The 24578-nt window shown below is 39.5% G+C and overlaps 1 protein-coding gene across 1 annotated transcript; it reads left to right on the forward strand.

Annotated features, from left to right (window-relative positions):
- Nucleotides 1-1678: 1678 nt before the first annotated feature.
- On the forward strand, nucleotides 1679-24232 carry LOC145406801 (uncharacterized). The gene is made up of 10 exons (XM_080277897.1): nucleotides 1679-1831; nucleotides 12905-13887; nucleotides 16242-16385; nucleotides 17115-18027; nucleotides 18836-19004; nucleotides 19231-19374; nucleotides 19932-20060; nucleotides 20608-20788; nucleotides 21122-21237; nucleotides 21392-24232. Exons 1-10 carry the CDS (start codon nucleotides 1679-1681, stop codon nucleotides 21526-21528), a joined length of 3069 nt encoding a protein of 1022 aa, XP_080134023.1. The 3' UTR covers nucleotides 21529-24232.
- Nucleotides 24233-24578: the final 346 nt, after the last annotated feature.

Below are 24578 nucleotides of genomic sequence, written 5' to 3' on the forward strand. Positions count from 1 at the left end.
GCAGAAGCCACAACTACAGTAGAATTCAATTACAGTATTTTGAAGTGTTTTATATTCATATCTCACCATATACTGACACTCCTCAATGATACTTCTTTTTCAAATTAACCCCCCCCCTTCCCATTTGAGTTCATTCGTTCCCCTTGGGAGGGTGACTTTTTTTTTTTTATTTGTTATGTATATATATGTGTATAGTAATGAAGGGGTTAATGAAGGCTGTAGCAAACCCTTTTAGTTCTTAAAATTCCCTCCTAAGCTGCATATAATATTAGCAATAATAAAATGGCAAAATAAAATAGACATCGTTGGTCTGAAAAGGTTAATGTATTGCATATTGAGTTTCATGACTTACTGAACCCATAATACTTTTCAGTTGTAATTTGAAGACAACCATCATCATAACTTACCATTCCAAAAAATATATATATATATATATATACTGTATATATATATATATATGTATATATATATATATATATATATATATATCTATAGAGAGTGTAACCTCTTAAATAATGATCATAACAAAGAGAGAGAACAAAGGTTTATTGTTAGGAGGTGATGGAAAAAGGATACAGTGAAGCAGGTGGAGAAAGAGTACCTTGAAGTGGGATGAATTTGGACTCGTGATGAATGTTTATACAGTACCGTACCGTATATGTTTGATAGCATTACATGCTATGTGAAGGCACTGTTGTGTAGAGGTAAAATATTTATTGCTGTTGTGTGTCCAAAATACTTGAAATTACCATTTACCATTACTGAGCTGATAATAAATAGGTAGTAATAAATTACATTTGGCACTCAAGAGATACAGTAGTTATTTAGAGATAGTGCGGATGGCCCTAATTAGCGCATCTGTACAAGGTCTGTTGATACGAAGTTTGACAGGCAGAGGAGAGATGAGGGTGTAGTGCCAAGTAACTCTAGCCTCCTGCATCTTGTGCAGGCAGGCGAACCCTTGGGGTTTGGGGACACCTCTTTATTAATAGAACTAACCCTCTTGACTTCACCAATTTTCTGCATAGTAAACAGTGTAATCTAACAGTGAAATGCAGCCTGATAGCATTTTTTTTTTTTTTTTTTTTTACTAAGAATATGATGATTGAATTAATATAATGTCTAACCATAAATAATAATCTTATGGGGGTCTGTAGTTATGTCTTTAATGTTGGGTAGTTTAGAGTGACTGGACTAAGTAGCTTTGAGAATGATTGTGGACTGAGTAGCTGTCCTAGCCTTGTCCCTATGCTTCTAATGAGGCAAGAAAAGATTAGTTAATAGATAGATTGATAGAGTAGTATGGAGAAGCTGAAATGCAAAATTGCACTGAACATTCTTTTATTGTACCTTTAGTAGCTATTTTTTCTGTGGAAAAAATCCAAATCCCTTCAGAAAGTGAGCCATTCTGTAGGAGTGATGTGAGTATTAGTGGTATAGTTAGTTTTCACCTGATGGAACTGTCCCAATTCTACAACTTGAATATTATACCATGGTTGCTTGAAATTTGATGAGCCTTAGTAATAAGGATAGAAGGAATCTCTTTGATCACTAGTCACATCAGCCCCCCAAAATGACTACACTTGGCCATCAACTGAGCTGAAAGTGGTTTGGAATCTTCATTAGACTGGAACAGAAGCACCATAGTGGTGGGCATCTTGATAAACTTGTTTTTGGCATGAAGAGTCAGTGTAGGGGTGCCTGGGTGTGGGAGTGGCTGGCATCTGGCACCCCTGAAGGCCGAGAAGGTGACGTGGCGGCTGCTGGCATGCCGCCCGCCTCCCTGGCCTGCCTTAGTCTGGTGGTAGCCCTGCCTGGCCACATGGGCCCAGTTGGCCCATATTGGTGCTCTTGTTAGCAGTTTAATGTCCTCTCAGACACAGCTGCTTCAACCACTTGTAATGTGAACTTGGTTATAGATGAACCATTGTTTTTGTGCCTTGGTGGTGGGAGAGTGTCAGTGAGGGATACACTTCAGTAATGTGATACTTATATTGGAAGTTTCTATATAAAGTCATTAGGTACAATGCCACATGGTGTCAATACTATGAACTGTGATATCTGCTAGTTCAGGTATTATGAATTACAGTAATGTGCAGTACTGGTAAAAGTGCACATTGAAGTTCTGATAGTGGCTTGTACAAGGTAGGTTTGGATCTTGCCATGAGTACATTACTTGTATGATGTTCGCTGCTGTGCTCTGTATACCTTAACACTGGTACATTATAAGGTTTAAGTTTTGTACAAATTTGAGCATTTTTTAACTTTAAATATTACCATAAGTATTTTAACTTACAGTGTTTAGCTGTCAAGTATGAGAAAGGCTTACTTTTGGTTCAGGTGGTGCTGTTATTTTACCCGCAGTTCTAGTATGTTTTTGTACAAGGAAGTGTTTAAATTAGTAAATGGTGTGGCATATAAAACAATATTTATGTAAAGTATGACATGATTGATTTTGTGATTTCGTGTTTGTGGGTGACATGCCTACTGCCTGCTCAGGACTGTGAGTGTTGTGTTCATCTTTGAACATTGTATAGTAAGATGTCTTGAATCTTAATGCATGACTATCTAGCCATGGCTCCCTCAAAACTGTCATAGGATTTAAATAGGTTTTGTAATTTAGGTACCTTTATCATATAAAATACAATGGAGATGTCTTTTCTTTAGTAATTCCTTACAGAGATTACACCATGAAGATGGTACATGGGAAAAGTGAATTTTGATCCAACGCCCTTTTTCTCACAATATCCTACTTTAACCCCATGCTACAGTCTCTTCCCCCCAGTAACCAAACTGTTGCACAAAATCACCAAAATTGCTAGCTTCATTATACAGTACTAGGAATTAGAAGTATCATGTTTTAGTGCCACCACACGGACACCACCACCCAACCCTCACCTACCACAGCAGAGTATTTGTTTTGTATCGTTTCGTTTGTAAAGGCTCCAACATGCTTGCATACACCGGCCTTGGTCACCTAATGACGGCTGTCCATGGTGCTTAATCTCTGGCAGCTTTCCTATTCAGTCCCTTAATCCTGAGGTCAGAATGACCTTGTCTTAGATGTTTTTCAGTCTTCCTCCTGCAACCTTACCCCTCATGTTAGCACTTCTCACTATCTGCACCCAGTTGTCATCCCCCATCCTCTCCACATACCCAAACATCTCAATCTACCTCTCCTCATCACAACACCAATACACTGCAGTCCCATGCTATTTCTCAACTCTTCCAATGTAAACCTGGGCCCCCCAGGCCTCTCACTCAGGGACGCACTGCACATCCACCTAATCAGTGTCGTTTCTGTATGTTTGAACCTGCAGATATCCTCTTCCATTACTGGCCAGGTTTCACTGCCCTACAACATTACACCCTTACCAAATGATGCATACAAAGATCCCTTAGGAAGGAGGGAGAGCCCTCTAAACATCAGGAGAGGCAACAGCTCCCTGAATTTCTTCCAACCACTCCTTACTCTAGCCACAGAGCTAGCTCCTGCCCCACCTTCAGCACATAACATGTTTCCCAAACAACAAAACTCTTCTACGTACTCAGTATACTCACCGGCAAGTTCAGTCCTTTCATTCCTGGCAATATCCACATGCTCTCCCCTACACATTACATGCATGAAATCAGCATTATCTCGCAGTCCACCTGTAATACCGCTCCATCTCGTGTGCACCCACCTATCACAAACACTGCAGAAGATGGAATTACTTCCCGGCTCTTGTGACAAATTGCATAGGGCCACTCTCCAGCTTCTTTGACAGTACCACTCCCTGCCCTAGATACCATTGCTTTTGTTTTATCTGCATTTACTTTTAAGCCCTCGTGCCCCATATCATCTCTCCACTTCCTAAATCTTTCCTCAGCCTCCGTTTCATTCTCTGCAACCGACACCAAATCATCAGCATACAACATCTCCCATTGGAGTCCCTTTCTGAAGTCACATAAGAGGGCTTCAAGTACTGTACCATGATAAACAACAATTGACTCAAGACTGACCCCTTGATGCATGCCACCATTCACGGAAAACTCATCACTCAAATCTCCATTCACCCTTATCTGGGTGTGAGCACCCACATACATGGCCAAAACGACCCTAACCATCCACTCCTCGATCCCAAGCTTTCTCATTGCCCACCTCACCACCTCTCTATGGACTCTGTTAATGGCCTTCTCCAAATCAACAAAAACAAAGTACAGTTCGCGTTTCTTTCCTATGTATTTTTCCTGAAGGTGTTGAACAATGAATATGGAATCAGTGATCCCCCTGCCTGGCATAAATCCAAGCTGTATCTCATCAATATTCACTCTTTCGCTAATCATGCATTCTAGAACTGTCTCCATTACCTTCATTATCCTGTCAAAAAGCTTTATGCCTCTGAAATTTCCTATTTCCAGGGCATCATTCATCCCCTTGTACACATTTACAATTGCACACTTCAGCCAATCATCTGGGACAACACACTCATATATACTGTAATCGTACTTATCAGGTCAGTGACTAACCTCACTCCTATATCCCCTGGGGCTGTCAACATTTCAACAGTCAACCCAGACACACCTGCTGCCTTCCCCACCTGCATCCTGACATAAAAAAAAAGGAAAGAAAAAAAAAAAAATCTGCTTGCCTACCTGTATGTGGATCATGTATTCCCGTAGACAATTTCTTTCGGTATACTGATGGTTTTAGCATATCAAAACTGCATACTGTATTTGGGTTGTTGCATTGTGTTCATTTTGTTTTAGGTTTCCAGTTGAACAATACCATGTAGACTATAATTTCCCTAAACCAAGTACACATAGATGACACTCTTGACTGTAGTCAGTACGTACATGTCTTTTGTTCTTAAGATGTATGCTTTGATGTTAGAAATGGCAAGGATCTGGAAGTTATAAACTAGAAGAGCTAACATGAGTTGTCTGATGGCCAGCAGTATTAAGCCTTGTATAGCATGATTTCAGTCGACTGTCATAGCCAGAAAAAGATTGAGACGATATCTTCATCTTGTGGTGGAAATTTGTTATTTATGGGTAAAACCCCCAACTGAGATCTGTCTAGTGCTATGATTTAGCTAGCCTATATGGTATACCAGTTCAGCATTTAAAATATAGAGCATTTAAAATTTGGTTCTTTGGCTGTATCTGCTGTATCAGTATTTCAGCTGTTCCTGTGGGGTGCCTCAATGTTTGGACTATATCATTTTAATTAATGTTCAAATGTTTGTTTGAACTACAGTCTGCCTTCCTCATACTTCCCTGGCACTTTCTTTCTGCATGATTCTTGACTGTGTGCCAACTCTACTATTGCTGTTTTGTCAACCAGTGGCTTGTGCAGTAGCATGATAGCATGTTTGCTGTTGTATGAATTTATTTATAAATAATCCTTTCCTACAAAGCTGTGTATGTTTATGGGAAAGGCTTTGCCTGTTGAAGAACTGGCTTGGTATTAATTTTTTTTATGTACCTGTATTTGATAAATGTAATCCATTCAGCATGATTTTTTTTTTTTTTTTTTTTTTTCCCCCAACTACAGTTGACACTTTTATCCAACTTAGGAGCCTCTGGAGGAAAAAGTATAGTTTTTTTTTTTTTTTTTCCTTAAGACATCCCTCATAGTGAAGGCATGAATATTCATCTGTTTGCTTGTGCACAAAATTTACTTGATTATAGTGTATCAGCAGTACACTGATAGAATACTAAGTAGTTACTGCCACAGACAAAGCCTGAAATTTAAATATTTCATGGGATGGTGTTCTGCAGTATTGATTATGTATATATTCTGTCTTATTACTGCCCCAGCATGGTCTTCTCCAGGCTGTACAGTCCATTTCTCATGGACTGGCAGGTGCTTGCTTGATTGCTTCCATTGCTTGCAGTGCCTTTGTTCTTGGTGCCTGTGGTGGCTTTATCCTGGGGTTTTAGAAATCTGGTGGCATGTACCCTGCCCTACACACTGCCCTCCACCCTCCCTCCTCACCAGTGCAATGGATGCTAACTCAGGTAAGGCATGCTACTTTATTTCTTTGCATAATAATCTGCCAAACCTTCGCTACCGTACATTGACAACTGCATTATTGCTGTTTTAGTGGCTTGAACCCCTTCTGCCTGAATGTCATTTGTGTTTTATCTTGCTGTCTCCGGTCTCCGGACAATTCTATTTTGTTTAGGAAAGACTTTTGAACTGGTGAGGTTAGATAAGGTCTTCATAAAATCCTTCACAACAACCCTGCTCTCCTAATCCAGGTAAATTGTGTGGTAGCAGTAGTAATCAGCTACAAATGATGTACTTGGGCTGAAGTTATTGAACTTCTTATCTGTAAATGCAAAACACTGGCATGTGCATTAATAGACATGAGTAGTGATTCACTACATTACGATAAGGACATTGGAAAGTGATTTTCTAAAAACGGGGTGGCAGTCTTTGGAGACCAATAAAGTTTTTAGAATATTTGTGAAAGATGTGGCGGGAAGTTAATCGATCCGAGGGTGGGAGAGATTGGTTTGATGATTTGGTCATGAAGAGAAAGCAGAAATGGAAAGTGGTGATGAAAAGGGTTTATTAGAGTGAGTGTGAAGGTGGGAGGAGGCATGGAAGGCCAAGATGACGATGGATGGGTATGGTGAATGAATGTGTGAGAAGTAGCATTTGGTAGTTGCAGGGGGGGAAAAAAAAAATAGATGAACTGTGTAAGGAGATGCACAGGCATATCATGATGTCTCAGTGTAGTTCCTTCACTGCTGTCTGCATATATCATTTTCCATTCTTTCTCATTTAAGGGATAACTTAGGAAATTCTTAACCCATAACCCCCTTGAATCAGATCACCCTTTATTTTTTTTATTTTTTTTTTGTTTTAAGGGAGACTTTTTGAACTAGAGAGGTTAGATACTGATGTCATTGACCCATTTCTGTCTAGTGAAAGCAAGCCAACTTTTGTAATTTTTCCCTATTCAGGTGACACACATCCTATTGGTTTATTCTGCTACATCCAGACAGTTGTATTCATCGTAGAGGAGATGTTTTGTAGTGAAAAGGTCAGCAACAGCTGTGTCTAACCCCTGTAGTTACCGTAAAAACGTCTCGTAAATGAACAAAATTTTGTGGGGGTATCAAGAATGATAGGAAGCGTTAGGAGGAATACACCGAGGTGGTTTGGCCATGTGGAGAGGATGGAGGGTGAAAGACTGATGAAGAGAGTGTATGCGAGTGAGGTGGAAGGGGGGAGAGGGAGGGGGAGGCCGAGGATGAGATGGAGGGATCGGGTGGAGAGGTATATGAGAGAGGGGGGTGTGAGTTGGGAGCAGGGCAGTGAAATGGCGGGGGACAGGGTGACGTGGAGGCGATTTGTTTGTGGCCACCCCGAATGGGATTGAGGTGTCTGGCAATAGATAGATAGATAGATCAAGAATGAAATACAGACTGTTATTGCATTGAAGAGGTTGAAACACATACTGGTTTATTCACCTACATAGTTTTTTAATTGAGATTTAACTGTGCATAAATGATGAAGACGGATCTCATTTGATGGCACCAATATAACCAGGAGGCTGAGTTGTCTGAGTGTATAAATATGACACAGCTCCTTCCCCGTCCTCAAGAGGATGATGGTGAACTGAAGCATATTTTCATCCTGCAGTCCACCAGGTTCCTGTCCAGATGAGTCTGGCTACAAGAGCAACAATAACAAGAACAGTTGTGCTCATGTTTTATAGTATTTGTGTTCATACAGTTTTATCCTCCCACCTGCCTCCACCCAACCCCATCACAGGTGTGGCCTTGACCATGCCGCTGCCTTGTTTACTCTCTCTGTTGTGGCGGTGGGGTTACTGAGCGCTATCTGGTTCACATGGAGATGAGGCATAACACAAAAGATTTTTAGCCAAAGTGTCAGCCTGTTACATAGAAAGAGAAAACTATGTAGGCTACTGTAATTCTCTGTGAGATATGGTTTTTTTTGGATGTCCTAGAAATGCCTTACCTGTTTCATGATAAAGGGAATACATCTGTTGCTCTGCCCTGTGTTGCCTTCTCAGGAGCTTAGGGAGCTGGGGCTAGGTTACTCAGTCCAGATATACAAGATGGACGTGATCCCTTTGGAGTAACAAGATGCAAGCAATACACATTTTGAATTTAAACTCTATGGACCACATCTGGTTGGAGTGCCTTAATCAGCAAGACCACCAATTGCCCATTTTTAGCTATACATTATAATTGCCTCCCAGTGTACACAGTTGTTTCTTGGGTTACAGGAAATCACTTGGTGTATCTTTCAGTGTGGAGTCTCCTAATGTTAGTACGACAGGAAGAATAGTGTTAATGGGTGACAGTTTAATATGTTTTGTATTGTCTCTGTGAAGCCAGAATTATGAAGGCTTAGATGATTTGTAAAGTAATTGTTTGGTCCACGTGATGGGATATATTGTTTTATTCCATTGCTACTTCTGTTCTTTTTTCTTTGTCTCTGGATCCTCCCTCTTAGGTGGGAATTAGGGCTGGATCAGTGATGATGTATTATTTCAGTCATGTTAGGCAGCCCTGAGATGTTGTGTCTGTAATACAATCTGTGAAGTTTTTTGTGTATACAGTGGGTTAGTTAACTTTTGGATGCTCTGTACCTGTTCCTTCTTCATGATGCAATATGTGCCCCATGGTGAAATTGTTTGGGACCCTCTGTACACTAATTTCTGTCATCACTGTGGAGCCACTTATATAATAGGATGGTATCAGTTGTCCCATTCATGTTTCATAATACAGTAATGTGATAAAGTGATAATGTACTCTGATTGGAAAGTCATCTTTGTGTGTGTGTGTGTGTGTTTGTTTTCGTGGTCATGCTTGCATGCATATGCGTGTTAAACCTTTAAGACCTTGAAAATATAATGAAAGCTTAGCAGTATTTGAGTTGCGCAGTAAGCATTAGATACGAGGAGTGAGCAGTGATAAGTGTGTGTGAGCAGGTGATGTGTGGTAGGACAGGTTGGAGGGTACTGGTAACAAGGGAAGTATTCTAGATTCTAGTTGTTTATGTTTTCATGTCAGTTGCTCACAATTGTTTACAAAACCACACACCACCACCACCCACACATTCAGTACATACGGATATACACTTCCCACTCACTTTCATTCCAGTTATAAATTCACATCAATTTGCTTACTGTATACACACACACACACAATAATATATAGGTATGGTTTTGGATAATTAATGCAGTATACTGTATGTCATTATTGGTTTTCTGTGTCATTACATAAGTAAATTACAGCGAGCCAACACCTGAGCTTCCTACGCGTTACTGGGTCACATTTCTCAGTACACTTGTGGCTGGAAGTTGCAGATGCATATCAGTTTACTAGATCTTTCATTTATGGATAGTAATAGGCAGTTTTTAGTTATGCTTCAGTCATAGAAATTCCTGGTATGCTTTCCATTTTTTTTGGTGGCTGAATTCATTATGTAGGTGGGAAATAAGGTTGGCATAATGATGAAAGATTATTGTGTGTGTGTGTGTGTGTTTATTTTTTGCAAAACTGTAGGGAAGATATTTATGTTCATTGGCATTCTTAGAGTATTTGGCACTCATGGCAGACCAGTCCACTGTTACCCCCTTCCTCCCAGAGATGGATAAATATAAAGTAAAATTCAGTACACAATAGAAATTTAGTATGACTGAGATGAAGCTTATTTAATTTTTAAAGATTTTGCTTACATACTGAATTTTTTGCATATTATGGATGGTTACTGTTAACAATAATCTAAAGATCTGTACAGCTTTCCCAGTGTAGAGGAAAGTATTTTAACAGTTTCCCAGGATTCACCTTTCCACCTCGTCCCTCAAAAAAAAAATTTAATATTAAATAAAAAATCAATAAATAAAATCAGAGCTACCAGTACACTCGGATTTTTTTTTTTTTTTTTTGTAGCTTTAGCCTCTGCAGACATCAGTTTTGAAAATTAATTAAAGTTTAATAAAAATTGAGCAGTATAACATCATCTACTTTTGGACTTGTTTCTGATACAGTTGATACTCGATTTAATGAACTAATTCAGCCAACCCCCATTCCGTTATCTCAAGTTTTCCACCAAATCGAGTTCTGTAACCGAGGCTCAATTTAAAGGAAAATTTTTCAGTATTTTGAGCTGTTTTCCACTAAATTCTTGAAGCAACCCAACCCTAGCAAAGTATGCTAACTCTTAGTGCTACACACACCAGTCTGAACCCGTGATTAATACCCCCAGAAATGCATTATTGTGCACGAAATTTCCTTAATGGAATTACACTTGATGTAATGGAAATTTTCTGTTAAATAGGGCAAAAATACCAGAAAAAAAAAATTCTGTTATCTCGGGCTTCCCCTACATCGGTGTTTGTTAAATCGAGCATGTACTACTAAAGACCCTTGATATATTATGATGGAAGAACTTACCATTCAGCCCCATGTCACCCCTTATGACTGTCTCTTGGGACAGACAATCCCTCTCTGCCCCATCACCCTTAGTCTGCCACTGGATATGTTTAGATGTCTGGTGCTGTAGTTGTAAAGCACAGTACTGTATTTGGTTGCAGTAGGTGACTGAGGACATTTTTGTCATGTTGAGATGTACGATGTTATAGAAGGGCACTCATGCAGTGGCACTGATATAGCATGGTAAATTTCCTGCCCGGTTATACGGATGCTCCTGAACTTCCTTCTTATACCCCAAAACAAGAATGGTGGACTTCAGGAAAGCAGCAGTTTTGGCCTGTAATCCACTGGGTTCGCATTCAGAGAAGTCTGGTGCCATAGGAAAAACATTAAGATACTGCAACCAGGGGTGTAGATCATTCCTTTACAGCTTCAGTGGTTTGGACTATGGTAGCCTAGCCTTGCATCTCCAATACACATAAGGGTTATTATTAGATTTGGTTGGATATGTTTGTCAAACTCTTTACAGTGGACTTCCCATTCTGAAGTATGCTAGTGTTGTGTCATACAATGGTTGATGTGACGGTATTCGGTTTTTCTAATTAAGGGATTTGAGAAGCAGTTTGCCTGTACGTTTGACACTTCTATTGTGTTAACTCTCGTCTTAGATTAAGTGAAGGTACATTACTTCTTCATAGGCATAGAGCTTGAAATATGAATTGTCTGTGTTGGAACACAGCATTTTAAAGAGATTTTATCTTTCAGAGTATTAATTCACAATCAGGTATGTTCATTAATTTTCTGTCTGAAGTTACCTTGACAGTTCAGTTAAAGGAATGAAAAAGCATGAGCATCTGCAGCACCAATGAAATTTATTTTATTCCATGCATAATGTGAGTTTGCAAGAACTTGCATAAGATACTCCATTGCATATGCAAACTGGTAGCATTGCTACTGGCGTCACTGTATTTCTTTGTGTTATGGAACAGTAGTGGGAAGTGGAGTGGGTCAGTAGCAGAAGTGAATAAAGAGCAGCAGTGTGTGATTGTGTCAGGTGTGTGAGATGGGGAACAGGTGTGTTTGGATGTGGCAGGTGTTCCGGACTTCACTAGTGAAGCACATTTCCAGAAATTTGTATGATGTGAAGCATTTTTAATGTATGAATGTAGTGTATATGTTGTATTTGTCCATGTTCTTATTTGCAAAATACAGTATAGTGTGTGAATTTAGAATATTTTGTGTGTGTGTGTGTGTGTGTGTGTGTGTGTGTATGTATGTATGTGCACATATACATGCATATGTGTGTATGCATGAGAATGTAGATGTGCATGAGATAGGGGGGGAGGGGGGTGAAGCAGACTCGCAATATGTGGAGCAGCTGTGCCTCAGTCTTGGGTTGTGTGGTGCCTATGGTTTGTGGCAGTAGTGTCAGTCACTGGTCCTCCCAGCATTTGGCTGCTATGGCTGTGAATCATGCTGCTTAGCCAGTGGTAGGCAGTGGTGTTGCTTATTGACTTTCACAGCCAGAAGACATTGTTTTACCGGACACCTTTTCTCCACTTAATTTAAAACTGAAGGTGTTTTAATAGATATCTTCCCGAAAGTGAGTGAATTGTCTGGTAGTAGCAAATAATGATTTAAAAGTACCTGATCATATCGACCAGGTTATGCCTTTTGCCCATCTCTTCCTTCTGAAAAGCAGAGTGTGAAAGTTAAGGAAAGTAAGGGATTGACATGCAGTTAGAATACTTATGAAATTCTGTGTATATGGAGTTTTTTTTTTTTTTTTTTTTTTTTTTTTTTTAATTGGAGTAAATAAGCTGTATGTCAGGCACATCAAAAGAGTAAAAAAAAAGAAAGTGAAATTAATTTTTGGTTGTGTGTTTAATCAGAGTTTTTGAAGGCTTGGTTGGTGTAAAAAGCTCTGTGGAGCATTTCTTAAGATGTGCTGCTTAATGGTTCTGCTTTTGTACTTCATATTTCTGGTTAATTCTCATCCCATTGCTGAGGTCAGGATTAGAGTTTGGATAATGAATCCGGATGTAATATGATTTGCATTTAATGAATATCAAGTGCAAAAAATCAGAATAAAATGTAAGAATGTGATATATGATAGAACTTGATGGTGTAATTAACCAGATTGCATTATATGTAAATATTTTGTGGTGTGTTAAAATTTTTTCATACATTTTGGATGTGTTTTATTCTTTACTATTTATTCATGCACAGCAGTTTCCCAGTTGCATGTTGCCATGGCCTTATCATTAGAACAAGTGACAGGATAAGATTATTACATGACTTTGTAGATATGTAACTGTGGCAAAGTCTCCTTTGTTTAGATGTTTGGTGTCTGTCATCTGTGGAACCATCAGGCCCTGGTTCTTTTCTGATCAACATATTTTTTTTACCTTCGTGGTTGGTGTGTGAGTGTTTGGCTCAAAATAAAATGCTCAGCATTTATTGTGTACTGTATCAGGACCTAGTGATGATGTTACAGGTGGGAGCCAAGTGTGGTGGTGTCTCCAGCCAATTGCAGCTCACAGACAGCCTCCTGCACCTCCTCACCCCAAACGCCAACCCTTCCTCTGGCCTGCCCTCGCCTCCCCTCTACCCTCACATAGTGCCAGCCACCCACAGTGGCTCCTTCCACACCCACCTCTCCTTCAGTCAGAGTCCATACACTACACCTCTGCCAGAAAACAATACAAGAATCTCTTCAGGTAAAAGAAATCAGAAGGTACTTGTTGCCAACTTAGACAGTTCCACTGAAGGCTGGTGCTGCAGAAGGGGTAGAGCCCAGCCTGTAGGTGAAGAGGCAGAGGAGGACTCTGAGTTCTCATACGAGGAAAGAGACCTGTGTGACCTGGAGAAACCCCCTGGTGACTGTGTCCTGCATCGTACAAGCAGCTGTACTATATCCAGCAACAATCTCAGAGGCAGTGTTCAACTTGCAAATAGAGAGAGAGGCTCCCAGTGGGCATACGTAGCCACACGGCCATTTGACTTGGAGACAGCAGCTGCTGATTGGGTTCTGTGGTCACATAAAAATTGTTCCTCATCTGTTTGGTTAGAGAACAACCCTTATTTACTGGGAGAGGTACAGGCAAGTATGGTTTCGCCTCCCCGTGGGCAACCAACTGTCGCCAATACCCGAGCCAGCACGAACACCAGCAGTAACAATAATCAGAGCAACTCCAAGACTAAGAATAACAAAAACAATATCAATAATAGCCAGAAAAACAAGGGTCAGAGTGGGAGGAGGCAGGTTGAGCCAGACGGGGGAGGTAAAGAGGCAGGTAGCGTGGTGAGGAGGGGCCATGGTGGCATCTGTGAAGAGGGCGTGGGGATTCCAGGGCAGGAGGAGCGCAGGTTGGTCCAGTCGCAGCAACACCCAAGTGCAGGCAAGGCAGTTGATGCTAAGGAAGTGGAAAAACTCCTGCAGGAGGCTCTATGGAAGGGCAGCCAGCATCAGAAGAAAAGGTAAGTATAGTCCTGTAAATGGCTTTTTGGGTTACGGGAAATCATTTAAGCTTGTCATTTAGAGTATAGTCATCTGAAAGCCCCACCTACCACTCATAACAACAACTAATAATAGTAAATACAGTAGAACCCCTCAAACTCAAACGATTGAGGGAGAAGACTGTCCGAGTTATGAGATTGTTAGAGTTATGTAAAGTATGAATTGCCTCAAAAAGTGTTTTGTTTGCAATAATTGATTCAGTGTTACTTTTATTTATATATATATATATATATATATATATATATATATATATATGATAAATCTGAGTAGCCCTCCAGCATTAGCCTTGAAACCCTCATACAATAATTCATAGTTTTACCAGACATTCAGTAGCTGCTTGAATTTCAGTGCCTCTGACTCCAACACCCACTGAACGTTGTTGTAGGTACCATTTATTAATGGCCCCATCTAAAACTTCATAATTTGGCATTTTAAATATCTTCATTGTTAATTGTTCACTGCTAACACCAAAATTGGCTGTACTACTCAAAAGCTTGTCTTTAGCTTTCCAGATATCAGAAACACATAGTTTCAAAATCCCATATTCAGCCATACTGTAATTTGAGCCAGAGATGCCCTTTTGTCTAGCTTTTCAAGGATTTTTAATAATTTTTTAAATGGTCGGGAGGCAGGAGTGTGGTTGTCTGATTCATATGCTGGTTATTTTGTGTAACTTGTACTCATCCAAGTTGCATTGAATTTATTTGCCTAGATTTTTTATCTTATTAATGCGGGGTCTGAGGTATTGGGGTTCTGCTGTACTGTATATGTATAGAAATAACTGTACTGGAGCATATTATGTAGCAATCCAATTACAGGCATAGTGAAATTTAGTGTATACCTTGCATACAAGAGGCTTGAAATGTTAACTTTGAATTTTTCCTTTATTCATCAGTGACATGTGTAATGTTCGCATATTTTTCATTCATCATGGTATAGGCTTAATTAAGGTTTTGAGCTTATATGTCGTAGAATATGTGGCCAAACATAATTCACTGCTTCAGTCATTTCAGTTTTATTTTTTAGTAATTTCAGTCTTATTTCTGTGTAAGCTTAACACATACTGTATCCTCCGTAACTGAACAGAATCATTGCTTTTTGCAACTTGTGCAGAATAAGACCATAACCATAGCTCCACAGTCTTTTCATAACATCTATTTCTTGACAAACACTAGCTATATTCGGGAGTTAATTTCAGTTCAACTCAGCATTCAAGATAGAGATATGGCAAATTAAAGCCTAATTAAAGTGTATTCCACATAGTTGCGCATGTATCTCACTGTGGTCGTGACATACAAGATGTATCACCAGTTTTCATGAATCGGCAGATATGGAGTAATAGTAATCGTTTCGTTTTCGTTTAGTTTTTAAAGGCTCCAACATGCTTGCATGCGTCGGCCTTGGTCACCTAATGGCGGCTCTCCATGCTGCACGATCCATTGCAGCCTCCCTGTTCAGTCCCTTAACCCTGAGGTCACACTTAATGACCTCATCCCATGTCTTTCTCGGTCTACCCCTCGTAACCCCACCCCCAATAGTAATATGTAATAGTAATAGTAATAGACTATTACAGGGCTTTCAAAGTAATAGTAATAGATCACAAGTTCCTGGCTGTAATAGTAATTGTAATAGTAATAAAAGGCAAAGTAATAGATAATTGTATATTACTTTCCTATTACAGACACTTCTTTAATACCGTTTACCATAATCAGTAAAAACAGCCTTCTCACCTTGGTTACCTGTTGGCTGCTCTCCAAGCTGCAGGTACACCACAGGAGACCTGCAGAGTGGAGAGTGGTCAACAGGCCATCAGGTGATCTAGACACACTTGTGCATTCAGTGGAACAGCCTCCCAACAATAATGAAAATAAAAACCATTTTCAATTTAATTAATATCGTTATCATAAATCATATATTAATAGTAATACTAATAGATGACCGAGTAATAGTAATAGATGACCACTAAAGTAATTATAATCTTAATATAATAGAGAGCAATTGAAATTAATAGTAACAGAAACCCAGTAATAGCCCCCATGTCTGTCAGTTAGTCATTCATCCATCCCATTTTCCCCCATGGATTACCATTATAGTTTGATTGAGCTGCACTCCCTCATTCCGACCCTGTCTTCTTTTGCACATGTAATGGTCCATGCTGTCTCCTGCCATTCCCACTTTGCTCTGTTTTCACATACACTTAGTTGTCACTTAAAGTCTAGGATGTGTGTTGATAAAATGCCTTTTTAAACAACATACAGTACCTTTGATTCAAGACAGTAGGGTTAAGAGTATGAAAAGCACACTCATTTCATAGGGGACAGGAAGGTGCTGAGTCTGGAGGCAACAGTGGAGGATGTGACACTGGATACTCCTCACGCTGCTCCACACCCCCCAGTCCTCCCAGCCCGCCTGGAGACCACTCCCCTCCTACAGACTCCGATCCTAAGCAGGGCACCAAGTCAGTCACTAGATTTACCTGTATTTTATACTGCGTTGTATCTTATGATAAGTGTGTGTGTGTGTGTGTGTGTGTTTGTGTGCATGCGTGTGTGCATGCATGCATGCACACATTCTTGTGCTTCATCCCTTTCATATTTACTGTTTAATAACAGTTTTTCGTTTGGAGTGTATCACATAATTGTTCATTACAAGATGAATTTGAAGAAATTATGCAAAGTTAGCTGATGAAGTTACTGTTTATTGTTGGAAATTTTAGCTTTGTGTTTCAGAATGTGAAAGAATTGTTGAAATTGTAGCTTTGTATTTCAGAATGTTAAAGAATTGTTTCACTCTCATCTTAAATGCCAGGACCAACTTGCCTAGCCTCGGGCTCCTACGCTCCTCATGGTGCAACGTAGGATTAGATGATGGATGGATGGATAAATAATTGTTGACATTCTAGCTTTGTGTTTCAGAATGTTAAAGAATTGTTGAAATTCTAGCTTTGTATTTCAGAATGTTAAAGAACTTTTGAAATTGCAGCTTTGTGTTTCAGAATGTTAAAGAACTGTTGAAATTCAAGCTTTGTATTTCAGAATGTTAAAGAACTGTTGAAATTCTAGTTTTGTGTTTCAGAATGTTAAAGAATTGTTGAAATTCTAGCTTTGTGTTTCAGAATGTTAAAGAATTGTTGTAAAGTCTGCTGATGAATGAGAAGTAACTAATGCGACATTACTTACCCTTTCAGACGTCACATAGAAGTACCTGGCCACTGCAGCACCAGTGTTGCTGCTGCCACCATTGCCATCACCACCACCACTACCACTAGAGACTCCCGCAGCCAGTCACCCACCTCCAGCACCAGCAGCTCCAGTGAATCTTACTGCAACTCTCGGCAGAAGCGGCACAACAGCAATGGTGGCAGCAGCAACAACAATAACAACTACTATAATAACTATAGACTGAACCAAGGCCATTACCCTCATCACCACCACCAACAGTATCATCAACCAAGTCATTATGTCAAGTACCATAACAATCATCTTCATAATAATCATTCTGGTGGGGGGAACTATTATGGGTGTAGGGATGGTAGACTAGGAGAAAATGGGCAGTATTTCAACCAACACTATCCAGATGGAGCAGGGAGAAGAGGGGGTTACAACAACTACCACAACAACCATAAATATGACAGGTATAATGGTGGGTACAGCTACCATGAGCCATACCACTATCAGCATCCCAACAACTACCGCCACTACCAAAACCATCACCACCACCACAACTACCTCATCCCTGGCAGTCACCCCCGGTTTAATCCAGAGTGGGTGCCAGACTTTCACAGCAGAAACCATCACATCAACAAAAGCCACAATAACATGACAGATCGAAACAGAGGCAAGCAGAACCAGACCAGAGTTTTAAGTGATCGGGCGGGGACTTTCAACGAGGAAGAGCTACAGGATCAGCAACAGAATGATTGCCGGAACAACAGTTGGTGGCGGTGTGAGGTTGTGGACACCCCAAGTGAGTTGGTGAATGGGAGTGAGTGGGACCAGCTCTCACAAGAGGTGTGGGACACCTTCAGGAGGCATCAGCAGACCAACAAGACCTTTGACAAGAAGATCAAACTAAAGGAAAAGATTTATAAAATTATTCGGGTATGTTTTGTTCTCGTCAGTGTGCGTGTGTGCATTTTTATTTTTTTTAACTTTTTATATTCAATTTATTTTTTATTTTTTGGCTAATGTAATGTTCTGATAGTTGCTGGAGAGGACTGATATGAAGTTGTACTAGTGCTTAAAAAAAAGAAAAAAAAAATGCCAAGGCACTTTGAGATGTATGAAATACAGTAGGTACAGTATACTGTTTCATTTAAAATTGTATCTATGGCACAGAAAATTTGATACCATTTAGGGGAGATGTATTGTAGTGATGAGGTTAATGAAGGCTATCTCTAACCCGTCCAGCTGGAACTCTTTCTTCTCAGCTGAATTAATTATTCTGGAGACAGCACAGATAAATACAAATTGATAAGCATTGTTGGGTCTGGTTAGTACTTGGATGGGTGACCGCCTGGGAACACCAGATGCTGTTGGTATAACGTTCTCCCTACGTGCCAAGTGGGGTTGGTGGAGGATTAGTGCCCCTCCCTGTAAAACAATTAACTCTAAGCCCTTGGCCACCCTGTTTGGGATACATGGCATCTGGCAATGAATGAAAAAAAAAAATATAGTTTAGAGTTAATGGCAGAGTAATGAGAGAAATAGCACACATAAATGGATGTTCTCATAGTATAAATGGCGTGGTAATGGGAGAAATAACACAAAAACAAAAGGTGTATTGATAGCGTAGGAGTTAATGGTGAGTTACTGAGAGAAATAGCACAAATGCAAATAATGTACTCGTAGGCTAAGAGTTATTTGCAAAGTAATGTGGTAGGTATAATTTGGGTGTTACCACCAACAGAATGTGTTGCCAAGATGTCGACTGTATGTAGTTGGGTCGTCACTGAGTGGGTTTGGGGCAGACTGCAGTGATGTTGACATGTGCCTGGTGTTGACGCCACACGACATGGATCAGCGCACCGAGGCGATCACCGTACTCAAATTCCTCCAGCGGCAGCTCAACAATTGCGGTAAGACAAAAGGAGTGTATTAACACGGTCTTAACTTATAAGTAGCCATTAATAACTTACTGTGTGTGGGCCCCATTTTAGTTGCAGCTAGACAGGGGGCTGTATGAACACATCCCTGACATTCAGTATTTGTAATTCAACGAGTGCTTGTGTATAGGGTGTTATTACAGTGATAAGTGGGTATTTTCACAGCACTGATTGTTACTAATATCCGTGACCTCGGCAGGGTTCATCCGTGAGATTGAGCTGATCCGTGCGAAGGTGCCAATTCTGAAATTCCGAGATGCGTATTCCCAGGTAGATGTGGATCTGAATTGCAACAACACTGTGGGTGTCCGCAACACTCATCTCCTCAACTCTTACTCGCAGTGTATGTGTAATATTTTGTAAATCTGCCCTGATTTCCCCCCCCCCCCCCTGGATCCTACTGCATCTGATATAAATGAGATGATGTTGATTATTGTTATTAAAATGGTGATTTGCCATTTGGATGTTCTGTTGTTGGGGCAGGGGATTGAAAATAAAGTACTGGTACTACCTAGCACATTCCATGTGTATTGCAAAAGGCAGCTAAATGAGGCAGACACAGGAGGTGACTGCACTGGTAAGGGTTTAAGAATGCAGTGCCCTGTATGCTAATAACTCTACAACTATGTTAATCAACCTCATATGTATTCTGCTTCCATTCTTACCTTCTTCCTGAGTTTACTCTTGTGCTGATTTCCTGGTGCCAGAGAGGCCTTCACATGGCGCACGTCACTGCATATAGTTTTACAAAAAACCCTCAGTCCCTCTTTATCCTCCAAAAGGAGGATGGTAGGCTGAAGGATGGGGGCAGCTCCAGCTTGCAATCCATTAATGTTCATATGAGCCTGGAAATGCAATAACAGCAGCAGCAACAATGTTCAGTTTCTCTTGTGTTTGCAGTGGACTGGCGTGTGCGTCCACTGGCCCTGGTGGTGAAGCTGTGGGCACAGCACCACAACATCAACAACGCCAAGGACATGACCATCTCATCGTACTCTCTTGTCCTTATGGTCATACACTATCTCCAACGTAAGCATGGGCCTCTTTGATCTTCTATGCAGTAGTATAGTTTATTCAGATATTTCACAAGTTTTAACCCCTTCAATTAACAATGTATTTTTTATTTTCTGTCTGTCACCAGATGATTATATTCAAACTAGTAAACATACCAAAGGGATGATGAAAGGTATATCAAACTCATCAAGTTGGAAATGTCTCCTCCAAGTTAAAGAAAATTGTCTGTTGATAGTAAGATATCAATACTTCTCCATATTTAATGTGTTAAAACTAATTTAATTTCTCTCTTTACAAATGCACTTCCATTACTTTGTAACTGATTCAGAGGTCACAGTTGTGTTCATGTTAATTTCTCTAGTAGAAATATAAGTCTACGAAAGAGATATCACTACCCATTTATTCTTGTAGGTGAATTTGAAATACACAGTGAAATTGTACTGTATCCAGTATTTTACTTTTTTCAGTTGTTAGATACAGTACTTGTACCAGTAGTTCATCCATCCATCCATCTATCTGCATATCTGTCTGTATATAAGCTTTTCCCTTGTACGTTTTCTAGGTGGTGCAGAGCCACCTGTGCTGCCTTGCCTACAGAAGGCATTCCCTGACAAGTTTCGCCCCCATAATTACATCGGCAACATCCCCATCACTGAGAAGATGCCCACCTTCTCTTCCAACAACAAAGACAGCCTGGGCAAGCTCTTCCACGGCTTCCTCAACTATTTTGCCAATAAGTTTACGTAAGTTTATAACAAGATTTCTTGAAGTTATTGTACTCTGTTAATCAGCATGTACCGGTACTTGTATTGATGTTGCAGCTGCCTTCAAAGTTTTTTATGCCTTCACCTTGATTAATTATTGGTTTCTTTTACCCATGATGGTCAAGGTTCCTGTGCTTTCTATGTTTGTAAATTGCTCAGATTTTAGCATACCATTACTAGTCTTGTACCCGTTATTTCACAGATATGCCTTTCAGAAAAGTTATTAACGATTCTGAACTTGAGTTTTGACATTTCGTCTCTGTGTATTATCAGATTGATTGAATTATTATATTTCATCTCTTTGTGTAATAGATTTATTGAGGAGACAATCTCAGTACGAACTGGGGGGACAGTACCCACGGAGCAATGTCGTTCCGTCCTCAACAGCAAGAACAATGCTCATATGTGGAAGTACCTCTGCATTGAAGGTTAGTGATGATTATTTGTGGGAAGAATTATGTATGGCAAGTCAAAAAAAGTATCAGTAAAATGAATTATTTGGAGAAGTAATACTGGTACTAAAAATTTTTAGTACAGAATATTCATACTTTTTAACTTTGTTTGTTGTTGCTTTTCTTTCAGAACCTTTTGATTTGACAAACACAGCACGTTCAGTGTATGATGAGGCAGTGTTTGAGCATGTCAGGAAAGTGTTTGCAGATTCCTTCAAACTCCTGGATGAGAAGAGGACCTTGAAAGCCGTACTTAGGGATGTGTAGTGATATTCCAAGGTTACATGGGCAAAGCATCTTCCATTTGGGTATCCTCCTTGAACTGAGCAGAAACATCATAGGCTCACCTCATTACTGAAGTAGTATATATATATATATTTTTTTGTCACAGCATCCATGTGACCTGCAGGAAGTGTCTGTTGGCTCATGTACTTCCGGTTGTGTTGTACCGGGTGTGAACTAGGGACCAGGTGGTACTGTGTGAATGGTGTTATTGGAGGGTGTGGGCAGTTAGCCTGACTGGTGTGTGCTGGTGGGTGGCTGAGTCCAGTATGTGTACTCCTAGTCGGGGAATGGATTACTTTTTGGTTGTTTACAACGGCAATTGTGATCAGATTATGTATTTTGTTGCATGCTTATGCATTTACCTCAGTAATCTGTAAGGAATAAACTTCTTGGATGGATGAAAGTATGAAAGGCATCATAGTTGATGTCTGAATGAAGACTCAATGCCTTCATAGGTGAATGAATATTCAGTATGAATGAAATGTTTGGTGTATGGTATTACTTATTGTCCTTGTGCAGCATCTGTCATATATTCCTATTGTGTCAAGAAAACTGATCATATCAGCTGCTATTATTGTTAAGAACCTGGTGATTGAACCTGATACCGATGCAGTATGTACTTTTAAATTTAAGAACAGTATTTATATGATAACCAAGCACTGAATGGCCATTTAAATACTTAATGAGCATCCATTTTGTCTTATTGCTTTTATGATGATGTTATTAGGGCCTTTGGTAGCTTTGTTGTTATAGAAATTATGATGCATAAGGTTCTGATAAGCAGTTGTACTTCCCATATTAAGGTGGACAGTGAGAGGAGTTGGTTAGTGTGATGGTAGGGTGGGTGATCCACATGTGAGTTTGGCTCAGCTTCTGATATTGGCCAGTTGAGTTGAGAGCAGTATGTTGGGTGAACTAATGGGCCTCACTACACACCCCCACTGATCCAGATGTATTTTGCACGCTAGACCTGAGTGCACACAGACACACACATACACACATACACATACACTCACACATTACATAGTCACAACATTGTGTCACAGATTTCGTCTTATACCGGTACTGTAATTACATAGTCTTTAGTAACATATTTTTGGTGTCAGTGTGTGAATATTGGTAGTGCATTGTCTGCATATTGAGGAAAACCTGATGTATCATGTACAGGCAGCATCAAAATTCCATCACCTGTCTTGCATCTTTCTCCATAGACTTAGGATGATCAGTGTGGTGCATCAGCAGCAGCTAACACTGACACAGATATATGGCCAGATAAGTAAAACAATATCAGTTGCTGTGGATTCACCAGACTGGTTTTCAAATACTCTACCATGGGGGGAGGAGAGGGAAGCAAGACATGACAGAACTTTTGATGCCAGCTCTCCAACAGTTTGATATACCGGTATAGCTTCATGAAGTGGTTGAAATATTTGACTGGTGAATGTTAGTCTTCATTTTGCAGTGGCAGGTGTGTTGTCAGAGACAGGGTAGTACTTATTTTTATATTTTAAGATATAAATAAAAGTTGGTGTCGTAAAAAAAATATTGTCCATGTACTGTATTTCTTTATTCATTTTTAGGAAGATTGTGTGATGATATGTAGTTAAAATAAGGAAGCACTTTATATTTTCATAACTTTGTGTTTATATCAGTTGATACAGTAATAGTAGCACTTCAGTACAGTAATGAACTTTTCTCTCATATATTCAGTGGTACTATACAGTACACAGTATACTTCATGACATGGTTGGGAAGTCTATTATTTATGTGATCATTGAATAAATTAATGACAAGGGAAGTGAAATGATGCATTTAGTTGGATAGTTTATAGGGGGAAGGATGTAATCTGCAGCCTCTCCATTGACATCGGGACGAGTAAAGTTGACCCTTGTAATACAGTAATTCCTCATTTAACGTTTCATTAGACATGTTTTTCACAATAAAGTTCTTTAGAGATTGTTACTGTGACATGCCATTTTACATTATTTACTAGACAGAATGTGCTGTTATGGGTATAGGTTAATACAGCTCACACTAGCATTTATCTCAACCTGTTACCTGTTTATTGAACTAGGGTGGGAAAAGAGGTCCGGATGATGATTATGGACATAGCCATTTCTTCCATTGAGATTTTTTATTTTTTTTTATTTTATTTTTTTCAAACCAGTCTTTCTTGAACACAGTAGCTTTTAGGAACACATTTACAGTGTTAAATGGAGAATTACTGTAGACAGTATATTAGAGTTTTCTATCTTATGTTCATTTGTGTTATGTCAAGTTTGAACCGTTGTGTTCTTATTTTATATTTAATTTTTTGAAGGTTTATTATATGCTGATGTTTTAGATGAAGCTTATAAAGTGTACACAAAATTGTCACACATGATAATCTAATAAAAACTTCAAGCCATATTTTGTGTAGAACCGGGATTTTTTTAAATATATATATATACAGTATATAATATATTCATATTGTTATTCAGTAGGACATATATTTACTCCTTCTTAGTTTATTTTCATGTTGCATTCTGAGTTTCATGTAATTTGACGCAATATTAGTGTGACCCTGTTGCAGGCCTTGGATATCTTGTTGATGTTTCCTTCAGGCTTTGTTTCCATGTTTGGTTTCTCACGATTTCACTGTTAACCCCTTCACTGCAGTGATGTGTTTTGAAGTTTTTTCTTGCTGTCATCAGGTTATACAGTTCAGCTTAGGAAAGGCCTCTCTTGTGAAAGGGTAATTGAGTGCTAATCCAACCACTCCATTAGTGAAAAGTCTTGTAAGAAGAATAAAATCATTTGGAGGTGGCAAGAAAAAAATATGAAAGATATCCTCAGGCTGAATAGTTTTGTTTTTTATTTTTTTATTTTTTAATACCGGTATATGTCTGCAATTGTCAAAGGAGAGTAATATGTAGGAATATCTCCCTGAACCACAAATATTGCAACCAAGCCATAGCATTGAACATAAGACTGACTGTGTACAGGAAGTCCTTATTATGAGCTGTCATGTTTTATATTCTTATTTGTTACTA

Source organism: Coenobita brevimanus, chromosome 71 (genome assembly GCF_032717465.1).
Source record: "Coenobita brevimanus isolate Jiangsu-jjx chromosome 71, ASM3271746v2, whole genome shotgun sequence".
Lineage (NCBI taxonomy): Eukaryota > Metazoa > Arthropoda > Malacostraca > Decapoda > Coenobitidae > Coenobita > Coenobita brevimanus.

Bases quoted from the DNA above. Each gene is read 5' to 3' on its own strand.
- LOC145406801 (XM_080277897.1), top strand. From the start codon at position 1,679: ATGAAGAGTCAGTGTAGGGGTGCCTGGGTGTGGGAGTGGCTGGCATCT. The intron at 16,386-17,114 runs GTCAGTCACTAG...TTACCCTTTCAG, and splicing joins GATCCTAAGCAGGGCACCAA to ACGTCACATAGAAGTACCTG. The intron at 19,005-19,230 runs GTAAGACAAAAG...TGACCTCGGCAG, and splicing joins GCGGCAGCTCAACAATTGCG to GGTTCATCCGTGAGATTGAG.